At 36.0% G+C, this 25,304-nt stretch overlaps 2 protein-coding genes across 3 annotated transcripts in view; one reads left to right on the top strand and one right to left on the bottom strand.

Moving 5' to 3' along the window:
- Positions 1-220: 220 nt before the first annotated feature.
- LOC149068960 (low-density lipoprotein receptor-related protein 12-like) lies at positions 221-13,485 on the top strand. The gene is made up of 10 exons (XM_089250597.1): positions 221-347; positions 2,893-2,951; positions 5,851-5,952; positions 8,201-8,330; positions 8,589-8,818; positions 9,281-9,409; positions 9,563-9,752; positions 9,952-10,106; positions 11,930-12,049; positions 12,243-13,485. The coding sequence occupies exons 2-10, from the start codon at positions 2,927-2,929 to the stop codon at positions 13,070-13,072; spliced, it is 1,911 nt and encodes a 636-aa protein (XP_089106723.1). The 5' UTR covers positions 221-347; positions 2,893-2,926; the 3' UTR covers positions 13,073-13,485.
- A 6,958-nt stretch (positions 13,486-20,443) lies between these two features.
- LOC149068961 (puratrophin-1-like) overlaps positions 20,444-25,304 on the bottom strand; it is a 155,223-nt gene continuing 150,362 nt past the window's right edge. For both annotated transcript variants that reach the window (XM_089250415.1, XM_089250416.1), the window contains one exon: positions 20,444-20,847. In XM_089250415.1, the coding sequence (XP_089106541.1) occupies positions 20,824-20,847 (24 nt within the window). In that variant the 3' untranslated portion in view covers positions 20,444-20,823. The remainder of the gene's footprint in view (positions 20,848-25,304) is intronic.

Genomic DNA, 25,304 nt, shown 5'->3' on the forward strand with positions numbered 1-25,304 from the left:
AGAACTCACGCGAATTCAGTATTAAAAAAATTTTAAAAATAAAAATTTCAACAGATTCAATGAAATTTTAATTTTACCAAAATCATGAGGTAACTGAATATCATGAAAAAATTTTTAATTTATTCCCAGAAATAACAGGATATATGGTCACATACGTTACAGTGATGTGATGAAAAGATGTGATTGCGTGGTTATCTCTCCTTAACAGTTTCAACCTGAAAACTTGAACTTGATGTTTCTATTATTAGTGTTGCAACTAAATTATTTTATACGTTTTTAATTTTATTTCTTTTTGTGTATAATTTTAATAAAGACATTAAATGATGTCGACTTGAATGAAAGAAAAGGTAAATAATATCCCTTGGTATTTAAAAAATTGGATCAAAATCTTGTGATTGATTTTAAAACAAATACGTTACACTGAGGTATTGGGACATTGGGGATTTTCATGAAACAGCAGCGTGAATACATTGAATGGGCGTGTAAGGCTGGGTCGATTTCCGTATGGGCAAATGGAAACATTGGCCCTCCCTCCACAGTTTGTGGTGGCCCAATTTCTAATAATGACGGGTCAAACTACTAGGGGCCTAGTCATTGACACCAAAGGGCCTGTTTCTCCCATGAGAAACGGGACACATGCAGGTACGCAACTAAGGGGGGAAAGCAGGTGGGTCTCGTGCCCCGGGCGCTAGACCCGAGGGGACGCAAATTTCATTCTGAAACCTCTCCTTCAACATTACAAGGGTACGTCTAAATGCGTGCTTCCCCCGGGCGACCAAGCGTCTAGTTGCGGCCCTGGACACATGCCCCCCCCGTCGCAAATTTTCAGGGCCCCAAAATCGGCTATTTTTTTGTATTATGGGCATGGTCGGCTAACATCATGACAGGGTCGAGCCTTTGGCGATTATTTTTTGTCGCCAATTGATTGCCTTAGCACTTTCAAAATTTTTCATTGTGCCTTTGAAAATTTTTCATTTATATATATGCAGTACAATCCAGACCACCAAGGGTGCCGTAAGTTTGCAAGGCAGGTATAATGATGATGTCAGGTTAATGTAATTTTTTTTGTAGATTCTCCATTCCAGGTGGCGCTAGTAACGCGGGGCTATTCAAATGACGTCTCCCTTTGTGTAATAGTATTTGAAATAGCGTCATTTCATTTTCCGTTGTTTAAAAGTGTCGCCTTGTCTCGCTAGGATTATGTTTCCATCAGGTTGTATTCTTCCCGATATATTTATTCTTATTTTTTGCAACTACTGCCCTTCCGTTTTCAGTGTCGTAAAGAAATGCCATTATTTTAGTTTTATTATTTTACAGATTCTGGATACCCAGAGTGACTTGGATCGGCTTATTTTTCAAAGAGAGTTCGGGTTTCATTTTCACAACTGGAAGGACTGTAGCTTATTTAAGAGGGAATTCTTAAACTAGTCTGGATACCCAGAGAAACTTATGCCTGGATCGATTTATTATTTTAAAGAGAGTCAGGGTTTTATTTTTTTCATTTCGAGAATATTTATTTATACTATTATTTGTATTGTATGCCCATACTGAGTTGGCCTCTGACCTTGTTATATGAAGGGAGGGTTAATTTTCCAAGGAGGGGAAAGGGGGGACTTCTGTAAAATGTGTAACTTACACATTGTACAGATTGACTTAATGATGTGAAATTTCAGCAAACTTCTCCAAGGCACCGTATATCACGCGGATGTAAACACATTTTTGGACAAAGCATTAAATGGGTGATACTTAAAATAGAGAGTGTCTGTGAAAAAAAAGTGCAGATGGTGACCACCTTGATAACTGACCAGTATCTACATGGGTTATAAGACTGGGATCACTTTATAAAAGTTCTTATGCAAAACTTGAAAGAAACATCCAATAAGCTTATTGTGTAACTGATATACACTCATTGGTTTATACTCAGTGATAAATGTGCTTGTTCAGCAATAGGCACGCCTTTTCACTACACAACTCTATGCCCCAAGACAACAGCTTCTCACTTCAGAGAGCCAGCTGAACATCTGCGAATACCTTGGCTTAAGTGCATTCTGAAGCAGGAAGATTCGAAAAGTAAAATACGTAAACTGGTTCGCTTTCCAGAGGAACACCCCGAGGATATCAGAGCTACAGTCCTGGAGCCAGAACTAGATAGAGAGGCACCTATGCCAGTTAGGAGATCCATTAGAATCCGACGTCAACTACACCAGACAGCGATCTCGTACATCTGTTTCGAGAAGAGGAGCCTGAGTAGTCGAGAATAGTTTGATCCGCGCGGGCTTATCGAAAAGCTGTATACAGGCAGCAATTACTCACGAATGTCTTTGGACCAAATCAAACCACAGTGCAGCGATTAGATCAACCCAGCAGCAGATTGACAGCTTTCATTGATGTGATAGTTACTGATTCCACGAAAATCCCTGGAAGACAATCAAATCAAATTTTATCAAGAACTATCCTCGATTATGATGATTGTTAGGATGATTTCATGATTTATAGCCTGTGATTTATAATTAAGATTTATTAACATGAATCACCATTTCATGATTGACTTCATTCAATCGATCATAAATTTTATACTTGTTTACTGGAGAGGTGCGTAGTGGCACCTGCCCATGTATGTAATATATCTTTCTCAAGCTCAGTGAATGGTTAGGTTCCCCGGAAGCACCCGAGTCCCCAGGGACAATGTGCTTATATCACAGAGTGTGACAGAGCCTGGGTGTCTCTCGGTTCCTATCACTATCACGCATTGGTTGCATTTTTCAAGTTTTATGAAAACTTTTCTAAAAACGTTTATAGTGTAATCCCAGCCTTACTGTATGTTTGTACATGAACATTCAATTGTGTTTTAAGCATTTTCCCTTAACTCACAAGAGTTACTTTATTTTGCAGGCATAGTTTTACTTTGACTTAGTACAAGAATCTCATGGATATTCTGTTTTTAAGAATCTGTAAGTATGAGTTTCTTTAATAATTTTTTGAATACATTCAAACCCTTCTCGGATGGGACTAATTCATTAAATCAAGGAAAAACATTTTTTTTTTCAACAAAAACAAAATTTTTCTTTGGGAAAAATGGCTCGAAATACGCATATATTTATATATACACACACACACACAGTCAGCCCTGCTTAAACCATACATGCTCAACCTATGACCCGTGGGCCAGATGTGGTCCTCAAGAGTAATTTGATGTAGCGTGCCACCTCAATTCTAATTTCATAAAAATAAACAGTGAAATATAAAAAGATCACTCAAGTGATCTGATTTACAGCTCCACATGAGTGAGTTGATGTTATATTTCCAGGTATAGTACTTTTCTTTACAAAATCCTCTCTCCATGGGTTTTTTGATATTGACACCTCCAATATTCTAATCAAACCTTCTCATTTCTCTGTTATACTCAATCATTCCAAAAAATTACAGCCCATCTTTGCCTCTTCAGATTGTCACAAATTTAGCTTTTTCCCAAGAACTATTATCGACCGGAACAACCTACCATCAAATATTGTAGATTGCACCACAATTTCCGAATTCTCTCATACCATTAATCGTCACTTTCGCCATGTATAATTCCGCATCCTCTTGTATAGGCCTCGGCCAATCAATATTGAATAAATAAATAAATAATAAAAAATATAATTAAAGTGACCTGTGCAGGGGTGCAAGAGTTGCGCTGAAATGGTTCTCTTGCTACATGGTGCACGGAATCCCTGCAGATTTGTGCCAATTCTTGTTTGTGGTAAGTGGAGTTCCCGCTAATTCACTGTAGTGCGTCACATATCTGGAATTTAGGACAAAGAAGCATGAAAATTTTGTTCACGGGATGCGTTCTTTCCGAGACAAGGAAAAAGATATGGAGGGGAAAATTTCAATTTTTTTCACCATCTACCACTATCACACTATTTGGTGACTTTGAAGTAGTCTAATTTGAAGTAGACCTCAGGTTATACCAATAACGGTACAGGACCATTATTGGTATAACCCGCGGTCTATCAAAGTCCTTGAATGAATATGCTGAATTTTCAGATTTCGGAGAGCATTTTTTCTCCTGCGGGTTATATACTGAAAGTAACGGTAATTTTGCTGCTACTAACCTGCATTCAAAGACAGCATATCTACGCTGTAAATTCGCTTTATTTCCCACAAGATTGCACACGCGCCTTTGCGAATAATCGAAAAGTAGATTGGTGTACTCGTTTAAATTACCAAAATCGTTGGAAATTTAAATTTTTCGGAAAGCGTTGGAAAAAAATATTCATAGTTTTGTCGTCTAGCTACTATGCAGTTGTCTTTATCATCAGCAGTTGCTGATCGTGACAATTTCACATTGCGAAAATCCGGATTTGGCGAACAGGGCCGATAGACCAGACACGACACAGGCTCTGTCCCACCCGGGATATAAGCCTTTTACCCATGTGGGTTGAATCCCCAGGTGAGGTGAACAGGGCCGGCTCGAGGAAAAATATCTCCACCCATGCAGCACCTATTTTTGGTGCTACTGACCACTTTTTTTTTTGGTTGACAAAGCTTTTTTCACCCTTTCAACTCCATTTGGCACCCCTCCTAGAGCGGCGCCCAATATGGCCGCACGGTCCACCCCTGCATTGGCGGGGGAGGGGCATGCTCTTAACAATAGTCAAACAAATTTGTACTAGGAGCATGCTCATTTTTCATAACTTTAGTGAGATACCTATTATATATAAATATCCTACCTTTCCAAAACATGTTGTTGGAGAGAACGAAATGTTTGCACCCTCTCTTGTTTTTCGCACTCCCTCTCGTGCATTGCTGGGATAGTACATTACTCCTTCACATATTGCTGGCATGTTGCATAACATTGTATCACCAACAAAACTATCAATTAGGTGATGAATGGGTTGCACTATAATGCAAAGAATTACAAGAAGTGAAATCGGTTCAGAGAATAGGGCCTACAGACATTGGGCAGACATATTCAAATTTTGTAACCTTGAAAGCAGCCCAAAGTTCAAAATTTTGCCAGTTTTGGCGAAGGCTTTTTTAATCTTTAGCACATGGTAATGCAGACAGTGAAAGAGTTCAGTGCTAACAAAAGTATATTGAAACAGTGAAAAATCTGTCCATACAATGCTTTTGGCAAAACTTTTGGCATTTCACAGAAAAATTACTCCTTATATTTCAGATATAGTTCGTTTTTAGTTCTGTTCCAAAAATGAAAGCTTGCTGCTCCAAAATGGATGAGGGGCACTTGCACCACTGCCTGTGGCACATTTACATGTCATTTGAGTGATGTGGGGCACAGTTCCAGATCCCTGAGTTCACATGGCCCACCCCTTTGGGTTACAGTGCTTACATCCCCCATGGGACAGAACTTGGGCCATGTCTGGAAAAATTTAGAGGAGACCGTCATATCCAGCAGTGGATTGAAAATAGTTGTTGATGATGATGATACATAGATATACCAATACTCATTTTTTTTTGTCCCCATGTTGAACCTGGCGAATACGATTTGTGAAGCCCTAGCCAGGATGATCACCAATACACACGCACAGGCTTAAAACGGGAAATTCATTGCATCTGGGCAGTGGTAACTTTTGTCAGCTTCAGCTTTCTTGCCTAGACTAGTGGTTCATCTGCGGCTCACCAGAGTAGTTAAGATATAGCCTATATTTTTAATTTTAAAAAGAACCACTTCAAAATATGAATAGATAACCAAAATCAATATCTCTGGCTGGTCGTGATGCTCTTAGAAGCCAGGACGCCCACTTTGAGAAACACTGATTTGGAGTTACATTTTACATCTGTATCTCTCTTTTGTACTTAAATCATTAATCCTTGTACTAAAATTAATTATATTTTGTATTATAGATTTGACTTGGTTGGCAGCACATGTGAGCTCAATAACTGCAGAGAGTATTTTAGATTTGCTGACTGGATCAAGACCATATTCCAAAAGTTCAGTTGACCGAAGTTAGTATCTATAGAGGTTTTTATTTTTATAAGTACGGTCTTAGCTTGACCAACAAATATAATTTGTTTTGGAATCACATTTCTCTCTCTTAGCTGAAATCTTCATTACTACAGGTCTGTCTAGACAGAATTCGGGTCCATTTTCTAGACCCTTCACGAAATTCTGCATCTAAAATGCTCATTGAGATCTCGTGAATTTTAATGATGAGAACAAAAAAATGCTTAAAATAGTTATTTTCAAAAACAATGTCACATTTTTCTCATTGTTTTGATCAAATGCGGTTGAGCCTGCCTGAGAATATAGGAAAAATTTGATGATAGACACAAAACATCCACCCTGAGTGATATTTGAGGCTTTTTTTGCACCACTTGTAACTTGTATAAGCTAGAAACTTGTTGTTATAAACTAGAAACAACTATACTCAGAGGAAAGTGAAGGGATTTGCAATGAGAAAAGTTTTCTCTAAGCATTCCCAATTTTACAATTTTTCACAATTTAACTGAAGATGCATGCAAGGGGGGGGGGGTGTCTGACTAGAAGGCATCTCCTGAAAACCAGTCCTAAACTTACAATATAAAATATATACATCTGTATTATATCATATTCTCTCTGATACCGTCCATCTCTTTCGGAAAGAGCGCAAACCATCCCAAGATGGTCTCTCTGGGCGGTCATGTCTGTCTGTATTATCATATTGTTTTTTGAAATGGGTTTTTTTTTAAATTTTTTTCATAAAAAAAAATATTCCTTCCTTTTTTTATGTGAGCTACAATATGTGATGCCATTTGTTATATTAAATCAATAAGTGGATAGACGAGAATAATGTATTGTCAGATAATCGGCATGGGTTCAGGAAGGGGAAGTCATGTGTAACTAACCTCCTTTGCTTCTATGATCACGTGACTAAGGCTTTGGGTAAGAGCAAAAATGTAGATGTTGTTTACCTTGATTTCCAGAAGGCATTCAATTGGGTCCAACATGGTAAACTCTTGAAGCGTTTACACGAGATTGGAATTGGGAGCAACTTGCTGAATTGAATAGAATTGTGGTTAAGAGATAGGTCGCAACGAGTTATGGTGAATGGGGAATTCTCTGGTTGGACAGACGTCACAATTGGAGTTCCTCAAGGAAGTGTCCTTGGCCCATACCTTTTTCACTTTTTATCGATAAACTCGATCAGGGTATCGATGGGTTTACTAGCAAATTCCCCGATGATGTGAAGCTAATGGGGGTAATGAAGAATGAAAGCGATAGGGAGTTGCTCCAGACCAACTTAAACAGGATTGCAGCATGGGCAAATGAATGGAGCATGACGTTTAGTGTTGATAAGTGCATGGTCACTCATTTTGGTTCAAACAACCCACGGTTCTCTTACGAGTTGAATGGTGTCACTATCCCGGATGCAACTAGGGTCACCGATTTGGGAATTCTTATTGACGAGTGGCTTAGGTTTTTTGAACATTGTTCAGCGGTGGTCAAAAAAGCGAATAGAATGCTTGGTCCCATTTTCAAAAAAGTATCTTCGCGTTCTCCTAAAGTCATCCTTCCGCTTTTTCGAGGCTTAGTTCGTCCTGGACTGGAGTATGCTGTAAGGTTTTGGAGACCATACCTACAGAGAAACATAGACTTGGTTGAAGGGGTGCAGAGAAGAGCTACGCGTGTCCTTATTGGCACACAGGGCTTGAGTTATGAAGAGAGACTTCTTTTTATGAATATGTTTATATTGGATGAACGCAGATGTCGAGGAGATATGATTGACGTGTTCAAAATTTTCAATGGGATAGATAGGATGGACCATGAATTTTTAGTACACCGCCAATCGACTGCTTTTACAAGGGGACACTAGTATCGATTGATGAGGGACAATGCAAGGTTATGGTGTCGCAGGAAATTTTTCTCTAATAGGGTTGTTAATAAATGGAATAGCTTACCCCCGGAGGTAGTAAATTGTAACACAATTGACACGTTTAAAAAGAAATATGATAAACATGTTGGGGTAAATCGAGAAGCTATCCATACTTAGAATAAGACAACCATAAGTATTCTTTATGGGCATTGTATGGTATTTATCACGTGTATATATTGTTTATAATTTTTGTTAATTGCATTTTTAATTGGGTTGCTGTGTTTTTGAAATATATGACATCCATATTTTTATGGGCATCTTTTTCTCAGCCATCTCGTTGGGCATTTTGCCTGTTGTGGCATTGTATTTGTATTCGTATAATATTTCACTTTGAACTACAGTGTGTTCTGATGGAGTGGTTGATCACAGTGAAGGAATCATCATTAGTCCCATGTATCCAAGTCAGTACCCAAGCCACATATCCTGCACATGGCATATTGCTAATAACATGAGAGACGTTGTTACTATCAGGTAAATTTTATTGTTATTGATTTTTAAATAAATTTCATTGTAATTCAATGTCAAAAATAACTAAAAATCTTCTGACGCAATTGAATGGCTTCTATTCTTGTCACTGGTATAAAATTTGTCGCAATTATGAAACTTGTGAAATTTTTATTTTATGGTCAAGGGTGAATATAATTTTTTTTAAATTTGGCATGTAAGTTACTATGTAGAATATTTTCAATGTAAAAAAATATTTTCATATTTTATGTGAATATTTTTCAGATTTCATGATTTGGATATTGAGGAGAGTGGTTCATGTGAGAATCCTCCTTGTTGTGATTACAATTGGGTTAAGATTGGTCCATCTGTGAATGGAACTGAAGCTCAGTACTGTGGCCAGAATGTAAATCCTCATCCAGTTTTTACTTCATATTCGTCCAAGATTTCAATAAAATTTCACGTATCGAGGGTCATTAATGGTGGGAGAGGATTCAAATTGTTCTTTTCTATTGGTAATAATTTTTTTAAAGTCAGAATTTTGTTCAGATTCGTTGATAATTTTGTTATAATTCGTTGATAATTTTGTTATAATTCATTGATAATTTTGTTATAATTCATTGATAATTTTGTTATAATTCATTGATAATTTTGTTATAATTCATTGATAATTTTGTTATAATTCATTGATAATTTTGTTATAATTCATTGATAATTTTGTTCTAATTCATTGATAATTTTGTTCTAATTCATTGATAATTTTGTTCTAATTCATTGTGATAATTTTGTTAGAATTCATTGTGATAATTTTGTTACGATTCACTGACAATTTTGTTACGATTCACTGACAATTTTGTTACGATTCACTGACAATTTTGTTATGATTCATTGATAGTTTTGTTATGATTCAGTCACAAGAGCAGCATAACTAAATTTAAATTACTTTAATAAATTAGTTTTCATTTTCTCATTTCTAGGCAAAAGAGAAATGCCTTTCTGTCACACAAATGATTTTATATGTTCGAACTCTGAGTGTGTTCCCAAAAATGTTCAGTGTAATGGCTTCAATGATTGTAGTGATGGCTCTGATGAAAAGTATTGCTCAGGTAAAAATATGATGTTGCAATTCTTTTCCCCCTTACCATAAGGCGGATTAGCTCCAATTTTTTTTATTTTGGGAATTTATGAGATTCACGTATTTTTATTATACGTAATTTAAAATTTTGATGACTGTGATTTATTTTACATTTGCATCATAGGCATTTGTCCATCAGGAAAGACTTGTGCCTCAGTTTTTCTTTGTTACAGCAACGATGAACATTGTGATGGAAATTTCAACTGTCCAGATTTCAGTGATGAACTGGGTTGTGGTCTTTGTTCTGCTAATGAAACACACTGCGGCAGTGATTCACAGCAGTGTTATAATCCATTCACACAGCGTTGTGATAGGTAAGCGCCTTTTCATAATGATTTTTGTTTACTTTAAAGTTTTTTCAGTAATTATCCTGTTTTTTTTAGTTCTCAAATAATTAAATATGGGTCTATGATGTATCTAAAAAGTTATTGTATTTTTTTGTCATTGGGGTTTGTAAGAGAAAATGGGAGACACTTTTTAGAACACACCTAATGAGGTTTTTCAAACTTTCAGGGTCATGGATTGTTTGAATGGTGCAGATGAAAAAGACTGCCTTCATGGCTGCCCAGGCCAGATAATGTGCGCCTCTGGTGTAGGCTGTTATGCTCCTGAAGAGAGGTGTAATGGCATAACACAGTGTAGCGATTCTTCTGACGAAAAGGATTGTGGTAAATAAACAAATACACTTTTTTCTGTAAATCATTTCTAACTTATAATAGTCTTTACATTCATAAACAATGAATAAATAAATATGCAATTTCATTAAGTTGGTATTCATATTTTCTATCTATCATTTCGTGTTTCAATCAAAAAAAAAAAACAAATAAGATGAAGTATTTTGTCATATCAGTTTTTTTCGTTATATGATGTCCTCAGAAAGTATCATTGCATCATAAATTTATCATACTTTTTCATGCGTCATACACAGTAAAACCTTAATTATTCAACCCTTATTTTTCGACATTCATTTCCTTAGTAATACTTTTCTCCCCTTGGTTATGAGAAAATTTTCACTGTATTCAAAAATTCTTCTGCTGATAAAACAGGAAGTTTGCTATTGCAAACTACACAACTGTAGGTACTTTTGAGTTCTTCTCTCAAAAGATCTTGTTTTGTTGAAGCAACAAGAACATTGCAACTTATCAAAACTATTGCTAAAATAACAAGAAAAAATTAATACTATTTAATAATTGTCTTGATTTTTTTGTTGTCGTATCAGAAGAGGGATTGGTTTCAGGTACCTCTAGGGGTACCTAACGCTACCAATAGTAAAAAAACAAACCTTTGTGGACTTGCTATGTGACCATTACTGAGTATTTATAAAATGCAGGTGCATAAAATTAAATCTGGCTAACATGCCTTACTCACTCAAAAATGTTTTCTGTGGCATTTCCAAAATACTTCATTGTGAAATACACCATAGAATAATGAAAGTTAAATTGAATGGTGCCTGAGTACAAAATTGGATTTGGTAAAATATGAACATCAATTGTTATTCATTAGGCTCACTGCACTGATTGAAACTAGTGCCTATATTTCATCAGTGTTGCTCATTCATATTTGTGCCTTGATAGAACAATTTAGCTCTTATGTGGCCTGCATAAGTAATCCAGTGTGAAGTATAGCTTACAACCTAAAACAGTTTGTATAACCTATTAACATTATGCAGGTTTGGATCAGGAAAAAAAATAAAAGACATGCTTTCATGTGATGTAATGAAAAATATGCCATTTTGCTACATAAATAGTTTATTCATCTTTTCAAAATTTTGATATATATTATATAAAACTGGTTTGCTCAACTTTGCTATTCGGGCAGGATCTGACAAGATTTTATGCTGTTGCTTGTTGTGTATTACATGCTAGAAGCATGTGCATCATTTTCCAAACTGTAGATAAATTAAAACTGCAGATGCAGTAGCTCTACTGTATATTGCTTTATGGGTACAATATATGGGGCCCCACATTATCTGTAAATTTAGATTTATAGATGTAAGTTCTGTTCCAATGATGTTGAATAATCGAAGCTTCTTATAATTCCTTCTAGAATGTAAGATTTGAGATCGAATCATCAGTCAGTCAGTTTGATGGGTGATTTCATAATGCAGAGCAGGGCAAATCTGAAAAATCTAGGCTCCAGCCAAATTTTTTAGGAGCAGAGAAACGGTTCAAAATATGTTTCTCTGGACTTTTTCAGGACTTGGCAACACCTTTCCATGTCAGTAGATGTGTCATATTAAGTCAAAAACCTTTGTGTTGTTCTCAGATTTCAGTTTTCTAATCATACACAAAAAATTTTGATTGCCAATACCATTTTTTAATTCACCTGTGATTGTTCTTACAATTAGATTGTTAGTGTGATTTTGATCTTACAAGTTTACCTGTAATGTGAGAAAATGTTTGAGGGACTGCATGCATTAAAAATAAGTATAGAGATATAAAGTTTTGATACCTGAAGTACGAACTGTTGAATAGTTCTTTTTTATCATTAGGTCCTGACTTGTGTAACTATGAAAGAGGAGGTTTTTTGTGCAGTAATGGTCGTTGCATCAGGGAAATTTGGAAATGTGATCGCACCAACGACTGCGGAGATGGGTCAGATGAACACAATTGTAAGTATCAGTCTCAGTTTTATAGGAAAAATTAGTTTGAAATTTTAATTTCATAGACGAGGTTTGCATTGCTGGTAAAGGCAATGATGAAATAGCTTTGTAATATGAGAAAAAAAAAAAACCTGTTTTGCCCCTTTTTTTCGATTGCTATACCATTTCTGTTGATAATCTCAATTTTTTTCTGAACTTCCAGGTATTCGTAATAGCTTTTTGACTGCAGCAGTATTGGGTTCATTGATTTGTGGTTTACTTTTGGTGATAGCGGTTAGTTGCATTTGTAGGTTGTATGCATTACGCAGTTATGAAAACCGTATGTTGGGAGATCAAGAAAATATAATTCCTCGCGTGAGCCAAGAATTTCTATTCAGGGAACCACCTCCATCATATGCTGTTTCAGTTGGAGAGCATCAACGAAGTTTGTGTGTTGAAAACATTCATTATAACCCTTCTGCACGTAGAAACAGGAGAAGAATCAGACGAGCCCGTCGCAGCCGTGATCCCCATCGACCAGCAATCCCACCAATGGATGCCATAAGCAACCACGCTGGTCAAATGACAAATCCGCCTCTTCCTCCAAATATGCAATTTTCATTTCTTGTGCCTGTATCAAATGTGTCTGAAAGACCACCTAGAAGAATGGTACCCAGTCACCAAGTGAATAGAAGCTTATTTCCATTACCAGATCCATTGGGTACTGGAGAGTCCATTCTTTGCATACCTTCCCCAGCTGTAAAAGATACTGATGAAAACAGTAAAGATCGGGACACTGGTCATAAAAATGCCGAATCTTCATTCACTGAAGTTGCGGGTAGACAGGTAGAAGAGTCTATACAAGACTCCGAAAGGGTGGTCATTCCAGACGTATCAGAACAAGACTCAAGAAATCAAAGCCAGATGAATACAAGTGATAACTCGTCATTCCAAAACACAGATTCGTCTAGTGACCGTGAATCTTGCGTCACTGTTGAGTCTCCAAATTGCACGGAATATGTCTGTGATAATGATACTCAGAAACTTTTGTAGTGAAGTATTTTTGCGAGTAATATACAATGTTTGTAAAAAATACACGTACATGATTTTGAGAATTATATTTGTACATACAAATGTTATTATGATAAGAAAATTTATTTTTTTAAAGTAAACTTATTTTTCAAACGAGCCAAAAATAATGATATAATAAAAAAAATCAAACAATGTATATTTTTATGTAATTAATCATACGTATATTCTTGTTAAATGTTTAGATCAGTGGATCACAAAATTCTTTGTTTTTGAATTTTGCATGAATGAAAGTTTTCAATCAATTACATGTTTTTATTGCATTGTTCTGTTGTTGGGTGTTTAACTTATAAATTTCTGATTTGAATCTGTTTTACCAAAAAAACTGAGCATTTGTTTAGAATTCACTTTTGAAATTGAATTTTCCACTTTAGTTTAAAAAGAAACAATGAAAAGAAAAAAAAAAAAAGCTTAATTCAAATTTATTGCCAGGAAATAGTATTTCTCTCTACTATATGGTTTTTATATAAGTGAAAAAAACTGAATTATGGTGTATTTGTTTATTTATTATTCCTTGTTGGAAATGAGAAAATGTTGCATTATTGGAATAATATTTATAATAAAAGTCCTAAAATGCAGGTATCCCCTTTGCTTTATGCGATCTCACTATAACAGAATTTCTAACCTGTTAAATTTTGACTGGTGTTTAAGTTGTGAACTCATTCTCAGGATTAAAATTAAAAGCTATACATAGTTAAAGTGACAAAATCTATGAATTTGAGAATGTAGAGATGGGGACAAATGTGACAATAAAACGCTCTAATTCAACATCCAAAAATCACCAATGAATACTTTTTGGTAACAAATGAACAATGCCATCAGAATTTTATTTGAAGAAAATAAAATCCTATTGAGATTAAAATTGTCATATTTGCAAGAGCTAATTCAGAATTAGCTGGATTTAGTAGCAAAGTTTTTACATAGAGAGGAAGAATGCTGCATTTAATTTATTTGTCCTTCTGAAAAAAAAATATTTTCCTTATCTTACCTATGTGTTAAATTAAACTTCTAGGAGTTTGCCTTTCATAATTATTTTACAGAACCAATTAATCACGTAAATCTAGGGATACCTGTATATAATGCTAATTCATATGGGATTAATTTTTGTCTTTTGAAAGAAATGAAAGACAGGAGAAAATGTGTAAAAAAAATCACAATTCATAGAACTCAAACCTGCATATGTAATTTTTAGTGCGTATAAAAGTTTAAAGGGCTAACATGCATAATTGAATGGCTCCCCTTCCCTCACTACCTTTAAGTTCTGTTTGTTTGGATTGAATTGTTATGTGAAACTAATTAGGTTATTTCAAGTTTTCATTTGGTCGCAATTATTTTTAGTCACAGATTCATGGTTTCATTTTCTTGGGTATAAAATATTGTGTTGAGTTTAAGCAAGTCACAAAATTTCTTGTTGGATTAAAATGGTTTCATGATGGATTTTTTTTCACTCGAAATGAAAAATTCATAGATTTTTTGTGTCCTCATGATTGATAATCAAACTTTTTTTCCTTGTAATTGATGATTACAGAAAAGTTTCATGGTGATTTTTCATTAAAAAATGAATCATTTCTAGATATTTTGTGTCGTAAACTATAGAACAGTGTTATTTGAAAAAAATTATTCTGAAGAGTAATTTCACTCTTCCCCACAATCTTGAGGGGTAATTTTGTAAAAGTATGGGAAATGTTTTTAATAAAAAACGATGATTAATAAATTCAATAAAAAAAATTACTTAAAATTTGGAGTAAAATTGAATTTTGCTGCTTGAATTATGCATCTAGATAAGTATTGGCAAACATTGTGTGTTTAATGATGATTTTTCATTAAAAAAATTGAAGGTTTTTACATCTGTTGTGTTTACATGTTTGAGAATTTTTCTTCCTCATAATTGATAATTATAGAATAGTTTCATGATGATTTCTCCATTTGAAATGGAGAATTTCTAAATTTGTTGTGTCCCCATGTGTTTGCTAATTTAACTTTATTTTCACAATGATTCTTCATTTAAAAAATGAAGGATTTCTAGATTTGTGTCCTCACGATAGATAATTCAACTTTTCCTCTCATAATTGATTACAGAAAAATTTCATGATGTTTCTTCATCTAAAAATGATGGATTTTTGGATTTGTTTTGGTCCTTATATATGATAATTCTAATTTCTTCATAATAGACATTCTATTTCTGAGAAAATATATTTGTTTCATTCACGAATCTCATTTTATATTAATTTTGTATGTGTTCATATTCTTACTGCATTTTTGAGAGTTTGTGTGTTTGGTGGGTAAGCTTCTTGCCTTCCAATTATGATGAATTACTTAAGTCAGCTATGCTTTTTTCTTGACATTTGTGTACTTTATTGTTGTGAAATCAAGTTTTGAACTTCGTAAATTTGTCAGCTTTTCTCAAATCAGTCTCAATTTTTTACTGTATTTTAGTGGCATAAATCATGTAATATATACTTGAATGAGAGAAATTTATGGATTCAACTGTGTTTTATGCAAGAATATGAAAATGATATTTGAATCTGGTTTTTAACTGGAAACACCTACGGGCGCGTGTTAAGCAAATCATGCACAGTTGTCTGTGTGCAATGTTCCAGTATCCTTTTCAGACCTGAGCATCCCTATTTTTTGTAATTTTCGTTTTTTTCATTTTTGTTGCTCAAAAAATACATTAAAAACAAATATCAGCAAATCTTTATTTTTTTCAATTATTTTTATTGTTTTGAGAAGAGTTAATTTACTTAAGATTCAAATTTTTCAGTCCAGATAATGCAAGGTATATTCATTTTCACATATAATTTTTTCCAGAATTTTATTGCTAAATTTTATGTAATAAATTACACTTTTCCCAAAGGCACTTTCTCCTGGAGGCCATCTTAAAAACCCCCTGAAACTTCAACTTTTGCTTCAACAAGTACTGCCCTTTGATTAAAACCCCAAAGTTCATACCAGTTATGGAATAAGTCTGGTGTGCAGAGCTCTGTCATTTATTCATTTCAGTTGCATGTGCACATGAGAATGATTTGAATGCATAACAAGTGAAGAGACTTTTTTATTACAAATAGCATTATGCAGCAGACTTCAGACTATAAGAAGCTGACCGCGCTGGAATAGGATCTCCTTGTAGTCATATTTTTTGCATAGGTGCTAGTGAAGTTTTATATTTCATTTTTTTTAAAAATCAGTTTACATGGCACTCATTCTTTTTTTTTCATTGGTCAGAATACTACTTTGCTTTCTCCAAGTTTGTATCAGTCTTATCATCAAGTACAGGCTTGCCAAGTCTCAAAAAGTACAGATCTTTTCTAAATGTATTTCACAAAATTGTTAATTTTCAATGTCTCTTATACATTGCCAACAAACACACTCAATGTCGGCAGTAGTCTCTCATGCTGTTTGTAGCATGTAGTCAACTCCAGCAGATAGCCAGCCTTTCAGTTTTCGTGTCATAGTGCCTTGTCAAATTTGATTCATGTATGAAAAAAGAAAATTATATTCATACACGAGATGCTCAAAATGTAACCTTTTATTTTTTACAGCCTATTTTAATGTGTGTTTTTTTTATCCTGCATTTACCTCAACACAGCTAATTTTTTATGCAATTTTTTCAGTCTTCTGGGGCTGTTGATACACATGTTCAACGAAAATATTATGTGGAAATATAAAAATTTAACTTTTGTAGGCTGTGACAGTGTAATAATTATTTTCATTGGCATAGGCTTTAACCAGTCATCTGGCTAATTAATTTCCCTCTATGCTACCATGATGGAATTGAACTTCATGGCCAGGTGACTGGTTAAAACTCTCCCATGAAGTTCATATAAGTTTTTGCTCTTATTCATGGTCAAATTGAGGTATCTGGTTTTTGAATTTTGAGTTATTTCCTCTAATTATAATGTTATCATCAGTTAGTTGCGTTTTACATTGTTAAAAATGTGTGAATATCTTGTTTTCTTTCCTTGTATATTGCCCAATGATCAAATGCAACATATGATGATAGCATCCACTTTTTTGATCATGTAGTTCTAATATGTTTTATATGGTTCATAGTTTGATTTTGATTGCAATTCTACGCACTGTTGACATGAGACACCCAATTTGTAAGCTGTAGATGAATAAAACCTTTTGATGTAAACCAATGATTTGTTTCAAACTGACTGCTTTGATTCTATTAGATACAATATAGGTTTGATAACTTGTGTCTCAAGTTTGAGGTACTGGATTTTTTTAGATTCTTCTTTTATACTTCTATTTTTTTTTTTTTTTTTGATGGGAACACAGTTTGTTGCATTTTTCTTATGACTTTGATTAATTTGAGTTTGAAGGGGTCTGATTATCCAAAAAAAGGAAAAGACAATTCTAATATACACTGAAGAGCCAAGAAAAACTGGTGCACCTGCCTAATATCGTGTAGGACCCCCGCAGAAGTGCCGCAACACGACGTGGCATGGACTCGACTAATGTCTGAAGTAGTGCTGGAGGTAATTGACACCATGAATCCTGCAGGGCTGTCCATAAATCCGTAGGAGTAAGAGGGGGTGGAAATCTCTTCTGAACAGTACGTTGCAAGGCATTTCAGATATGTTCAATAATGTTCATGTCTGGGGATTTAGGTGGCCAGCGGAAGTGTCTAAAGTCAGAAGAGTGTTCCTGGAGCCACTTTGTAGCAATTCTGGACGTGTGGGGTGTCGCATTGTCTTGCTGAAATTGTCCAAGTCCGTCGGAATGCACAATGGACATGAATGAGTGCAGGTGATCAGACAGGATGCTTACGTACCTGTCACCTGTCAGAGTCGTATCTAGACGTATCAGGGGTCCCATATCACGCCAACTGCACACGCCCCATACCATCACAGAGCCTCCACCAGCTTGAACAGTCCCCTGTTGACATGTAGGGTCCATGGATTCATGAGGTTGTCTCCATACCCGTACACGTCCATCAGCTCGAAGCAATTGGAACCGAGACTCGTCAGACCAGGCAACGTGTTTCCAGTCCTCAACAGTCCAATGTCGGTGTTGTCGGGCCCAGGCGAGGCGTAAAGCTTTGTGTCGTGCAGTCATCAAGGATACACTTCGGCTCCGAAAGCCCATATCGATGATGTTTCGTTGAATGGTTCGCACGCTGACACTTATGGATGGCCCAGCATTGAAATCTGCAGCAATTTGCGGAAGGGTTGCACGTCTGTCACGTTTAATGATTCTCGTCAGTCCCGTTCTTGCATGATCTTTTTCCGGCCTCAGCGATGTCGTAGATTTAATTTTTTACCGGATTCCCAATATTCACTCGTGAAATGGTCGTACGTGAAAATCCGAATTTCATCGCTACCTCGGAGATTCCCATCTCTCGTGCGCCGACTATAACACCACGTTCAAACTCACTTAAATCTCGATAACCTGCCATTGTAGCAGCAGTAACCGATCTAACAACTATGCCAGACCAGTGCCGTCTTAACGCATGGGCCTACCCGGGCCTCGAGAGAAGAGGGGCCTCACAAAAATTATATTTGGTTAAAAGTTTTCTGTAATTTACCTGGTAGGTCCTCAGAAAAACCACTTGGCCCGGGGGCCCATGATGCGCTTAAGGCGACCCTGTGCCAGACACTTGTTGTGTTACATAGGCGTTGCCGACTGCAGCGCCGTACTCTGATTGGTTCCATATCTCTTTATTTGCATACGCATGCCTGTACCAGTTTTTTTGGCTCTTCAGTTTATGACAATGTATGACAAATGTAAAACAATAGAATGTATTCGTACTTACTCTGACCTATTTTGTCCTCAATTCAACAGCTTAGTTCAGGGGTTGTCAAACTTTTTTAACTCGTGCCCCTTTCCCTAATCAAAGCTTATTCGTGGCTTCCCAGAGCAGTTTAACAAAGAATCTTTTCAAAAAACCCTTGTCAGGGTGGCTGCCCTGTGGTGCCCCTAACAAAGTTTGGGGCACACAGTTTGAGAACCCCTGGCTTAATTCATTAAGATCAGGGCTGCCAAGACTGATAACCTCTTTATAAGGGAGGCAAACCAAGGCTCTCATATCCCTGGGTCCCTGATATGAATGTTATTTTTCACACTATAAATTTTCTATAGAGTAGCCTGGCCTAGGGATCAAGAACCTTTTAAACTGAAATTACTCTCATTCATTGAAAGAATCAAATTTTCTTGGCAAAAAACAGATTTGAAAAGGAATTTTGAAAATTCCTTTGAAAAATGCAACTCGGATTGTCCAGAAACTCAAGCTTTTGAGATCCTACTGTAATTGATGAAACTTCAATAGTTTCGTGATACTGCAAATACAGTGGAACCTGCCCTGACAATTTTCTGATCCCTGGTCCCATTGAATAGGGGCTTTGATGTATTTCACTTCCCGTTTGCGGGCACTCTTAATAGCGGACAGTAAAACCAGGCGAGCTCTAAATTTTTTCCAAGCTAATTTATTAATTTTTGGTCATAAAAAAAGAATTTATCATATTCAACTTCAGCGAGATTATGTTTAACCTCAAGCTGGTGTTGATAAATATGATGAATCATGAATTAATTACTTAATCAACTGAGCATAACTGATCCAGGATGGTGAATTCAAATAGTAATGCTGATTTTGTTTGTTCTTTACGTGGGAAGAAAGCCATCATTATACAATTATTGAAAAATATGTGCAGTATACACATGTACAGGTGAAAATAATTAATTGGATTAATGAATGGGGAATTGGAGAAATGTTATAAATTTTCTCATATTCGTCTTTTCAACTTTATTCAAGAATTATGCATAATTATTGGCATACTTAGAGGGGAGGGGTACGGGGGTCTACCACCCCCCCCCCAAAGCAGAGATTATAGTGTTATTTTGCAGGAAAAAACTTGAAACCCCCCCCCCCCCGAGAAAATTCTGCGTACGCCTATGTGCATAATCACAGGTAAAAGTGAAAAATATAGTGAAATTTAATCAAATTTTCTTAATCGAGACAATTGGTGATGATGTATAACCTTTGGGGTGTATCACTTTTTCAGTAACGTATACATTTTAACATTAAAATGTGTGTAAGAACCAACTGCGACCGAATCCAAGTCATCATATAAACAAGGTTCCACTGTATATCGTACCTCCCAATTAGCCGAACACTCCAAAACTGATCGGTTGCATTCGAGCAGATGCAACCGTTTAATCAGCTTATTCATTGTATTTTTCAAGTTTTATACAAGCACTTTTATAGTTAATCCCGGCCATAGAAAGGTTTTACAGTATAAGTTATGACACGGATGCAGAACATAATTACACTTGTAATGTATAAAGAGGTTATTTACCATAGTTGCTTGGTTATAATTAAAACTCAATTTTCAGAAGTTCAAATATTTTTATTCAAAAATTTTACATCTAACTTTCTTCAACGGATAAAAAAAAATATATGACATGCTAGAAATACAGAAATTTAAAATTTTCATTAAAAAAAAAAAAAACATTTTTAAATACATTACAAACTCTAGGATGTTTCATAAATACAGTGTTATATTTTGGAAATAAAAAAGTGAAAAAATAATATGTATTAGCTATATATAAAGTAGATGATGATGCCAATTTTGCCAAACATACAAAGTTCATTCTTTGTTTCACTTATATACACAGAAAATGAAGACACACTGCCTACTATGGCACACTGCAATAGCTTTACATCTTCTTGCTACGTCATATACAGATATTATTTAGACTGTCTCTCCACGTTATACTATAGGAGCACATGTATCCTGTTCAAAAAGGAAACAAAATTTCTAGTATGAAACCACATTATCGTTGATTAATAATCAAGGTTTTGAAATCATAAAAATTGCTACACTTTACACATTGATCTCTTTCCCTCATATATAATATATTTACAGGGTACCCAATAAATTCATACAGTGGATCTCGCTTATAACGTTCCCATTTAGAACATTTTCGTACTTAGTACGACCCATTTTCTTGTTCCTAACTCTTACTAACTCATATTCCCCCATTTAGAGCGTTTTTCCGCTTAAATTTTTTTTCATGAAGTTTTTTGGAAAACGTTATAAGCGGGATCAACTAGTTTAAAAATTTAATGAATTGGTATATTTGAATGCGGTTTTCAAAAAGTTATTCTCATGAAGAGGGATTTTTCAGTACAGAAAAAAAAATTAGTTAAAATTTTTGTCGATAGTGCACACTAGGGATGGGACGAATAGTGATTTGGTCGAATGTCAAATATTCGGCTTGGCCGAATACCAATTTTCTTAAAATTCACAATTATAAATAAAATTGGCGTTTTTAATTGAAAATAAATTTAATGGTAATTTCAAATAATTGATATTGAATTTTAATTATGTAATTTATTATTTAAATAAATATTAAAACAACTGGTAATTGAAAGATTTTTATTTCCGCGATACCGCCAATTAAATTTAACGATGTTATATTGCATTTTATAATATTACAGTGATACCTCGGCTAACGAAGATGATGTGTTCCAGAATCACGTTCCTTAGCCAAAATCTTCGTTAGCCGAAATGTGATTTCCCATAGGTTTGTATAAAAAATTGTTCTATTCGTTGCAGCTTCTGCCCAAAATTTTTTGATAAGTTTCTTGAAATACCAACATTGAAGAAAACAACATGAAAAATAAATTGATTGGAGATTAAAATGGACATCTTAAAAATTGGATGAATGAGAATCTTCAGGAAGACGAGAGATATTTTCCAAGTATGTACTCAACCAACATGAGCTTTAGTAGACTGAAATTGACACTGGTAGACTTGGTATTGACACAACCCAATCCAGTTCGAAAGTCCCCGTCCATTTGTGATTTTGTCAGCTCATTGCTATGTCTGATACATGCAGGTGGAAAAAATTATCTAGAATGTTTAGCTTGATGCTAAGATTCTTAGGCTGGTATTACACTGAAGATCTTTTACGAAACTTGAAAAAAGCAACCAATAAGCATATTGGTTACATTCGCTATGCTTATTGCCTATATTTTTCAAGCGTATATTTTTCATAATGCTAATTCTCCCAGCCTAGCACTGAAAGAACGTTTGCTCTGAAAACATAGGCTCTCTTTTTTTTCCCCCCCACAAGCATTTTCTATTTTGGCTGGATATTTCATTTTATATGAAATGGTTCAAACAATTTCAAAAAGAGAAGTTTAGTACATTTGAAGGAAAAAAAAATGAGGTGGAATGAGTTAAAATCAGGCTCTAGAGTGACAATAATTTCGATGATGATTGGTGCGAACATTCAGCTCACGACGGGGGATATTTTATGTTAAGTGTACGCACATTCATAACATCGAAAATGTTCGTTTGCTGAATTTGTAATTTGTTAGCCGAGGTAGAAAAATTCGCAAGTATTGTATATACTTATAGCATCAATTTTTTTTTTTCAACACGTGTTACAATTGGTTGTCCATAATTAAAAGACCCTATTTAAAGTAGCCCACAAGCGAAACCAGCCATCAGAAAATTGTGTATTTTTGTGGAGGACTTCATGAAGTGTGATGGGAATTATTTGCACGTGTGTCGCCATCAGAGGGCGTTTTGTTCAAACCCCACCGTCACCGCAGTGGTGGTCAGTTGAAGTTGGTTTTCTGTGGTCCCCCCAACTTCAAGGCGCGAATGCGAGCCGATCTCCCCTTTAAAAAATCTCACCACAGAGAGCAACAGACCTACAAACAGTATAAATGTAATTCAATCATAACACATGACTCACTTCACTTCTAAAATATAGATGGCAGCACTGAAAAATCAAACACAACACTATATACGCACTTAGACTGTTAGGTACACACACATTTACACTTCCGGCACAACTCACTAGGTAGTAAATCACCCATAGATGATGATCGACCTGAGTTGTGCTCAGTTTGAAAGAAAGAAAGGACGTTTATTTTTTGAGAAATGACACATTTAGGTAAACGTTTACAAACATGTTCCACATGATCGCCATCATTTTCAGATACCATGTGAAATCGCAAGATGGCATGTTCCACAACTGACCGAAGTGTGTGCATGGAAATGTTCAGCATGTGGCGTGAAATGCTGCCTTTGAGGTAAAGTTCTTGGATTGTCACGACTTACCAGACGTTTCAAATGCTATAAAGCCAGAAATCGAATGGATTAAGGTCCGGGGATGGGGGAGGCCATAGGTTAGGAAAGTGCCGGCTGATGACACGTTCTTCTGTAAAATATATTTTAAGAACATTCTTAGCACACACCGCAATGGGTGGAGGAGCTCCGTCTTGCATAAAGATTGTGGCTGCAAAGCAGTGACGTGCTTGCAGAACCGGAATAATTTCGTTCTGTAACAGCAATGCATATCGCTTCCCGCTAATCGAACATGTTTGATCATTTTTGTCGCACCACGGTCATTTTCTGCACACGAGGGCTAATTAGACCGGGACCTACAATTTATTGCCGATTCCGAACGGCAGGCTTGTCTTTTATACTCATCGAGAGGTTGGTGCAGTAACTCCTCGATGGGGGACTCCCTACGGTAGCAATTTTTTTCTGCGGTCATGTCGCCGTTTCTGTTGTACCTCCTACGTCAGGAAAGTTTTCTGCCAAGGACGAACCGGGTATCGAACTCGTGACACCTCTGAACACTCTTTGGTACTTTAGGCGAGTAACTTATCGACCTGGGCTACCGCGCCCCAATCGAACATGTCACTGGAACTGTAGAACGTAACTCGTCGTAGAAGTAGGGACAGAGAATAAATGATGCAGTAAATCCACACACACCATCCGTCACCTTTGGTGAATGCAACGGAACATCTAAGATAGCGTGCGGGTTTTCTGGTTCCCAAATTCGACAGTTGTGAGTAATGACTGCACCATCCAAGTGAAAATGCGCTTCGTCTGTCCAGAGGATATTCCAAGGCCATTCTGAATCGACCTCAACGCGAGCTAGAAACTGCAGTGAGAACCGGAGTCGAGCGTCATAATCATGTGGAAGCAGCCGCTACACAAGTGAAAGTTTGTACGGGTAATATCGGAGGATATTCCGCATGATCTTATGGACAGTTGAACGTGGGCCTATCCAATGCCTGTGCTAACGCCTGACGCTAGTGCTGCTACCACGAGAATTTGAAACTCTATCCTCTACCACCTGAAGCGAAACCTCCTGTACTGCGTCTGTAGACAGTGCCGTCTTAACGCATGGGCCCGGGGGCTTAAGAGAAAAGGGGCCTCACAAAAATGAGATCCGGTAAAAATTTCTAGAATTTACCAGTTAGGGCCTCAGAGAAACCACTTGGCCCGGAGGCCCACGATGCTCTTAAAACAGCCCTGTCTATAGAAACGGGGTTTCTTCTTCTTCCAGGGCGAACAGCTAACGATCCCGTGGTTTCACAATTCGTTATCATACTCCGAAGGTTTTTAACGTTCCTTAGGAGCTTTTCAAATCCTCTTCCAAGTTCCGTAGAGCAGTTACTGCAGAATTACCGTTTTGGTAAAAAAATTTGACCAAGAAAGCGCGATCTCATAAATATCGTGATTGTGAGCAGCTAACACATTGAGAAACAAGATCTCTGCGTATGTGTCTAGGTTTTATAAAAGCTGCTACGTGACATCACATAAATTTACATAGTTACTACAGGTATTCAAAGTGACGACATGTGCAACTTTTTTCCCCCTGAAACAAATTGTCCTCGAACAAAATTTCACAATTTTCTGATGATTGGTTTCGCCTGAGGCTATTTTAAAATAGGGTCTTTTAATTATGAACTGTACATTTAATTAAGAACATGTCAGCCATTATTTACTCTTAAGTATTAGTGCATCCCAAAAACTTACGACTTATTTTTACTCTAGATGTTCTTTGCCTCTTTCAGTAGATCAATACATTTTTTTCTAGGTACATAATTCAGTTGGTGAACTTGTGTAATTCATACTCATTTCCACATTATTGCAGTACGATGTAGGATTCAATTTTCAGTTTCATGTTTTACTTAGCCTAGAATTTCACCCTGACATAATTTCTTGCACAGAAAAGGATACTTATGCAACACACAAAATAAAATATAATACTTAAATTGTTAATTTACGTAAAAAATTCCAATTAATGTGATTTTTTTTAAATCACAATTCGGCAAAAAAGGCCGAAAACCGAACAGCAGCCGAATATTCGTCCCATCTCTAGAGGACACTGCACGAAAGTCCGGCAGTAATGATTGGATCTGAACCGTTCTTCAATC

Source organism: Pholcus phalangioides, unplaced genomic scaffold (genome assembly GCF_987345545.1).
Source record: "Pholcus phalangioides strain wild (caught in Gottingen) unplaced genomic scaffold, Ppha-v1.0 ptg000024l_1, whole genome shotgun sequence".
NCBI classification, from domain to species: domain Eukaryota; kingdom Metazoa; phylum Arthropoda; class Arachnida; order Araneae; family Pholcidae; genus Pholcus; species Pholcus phalangioides.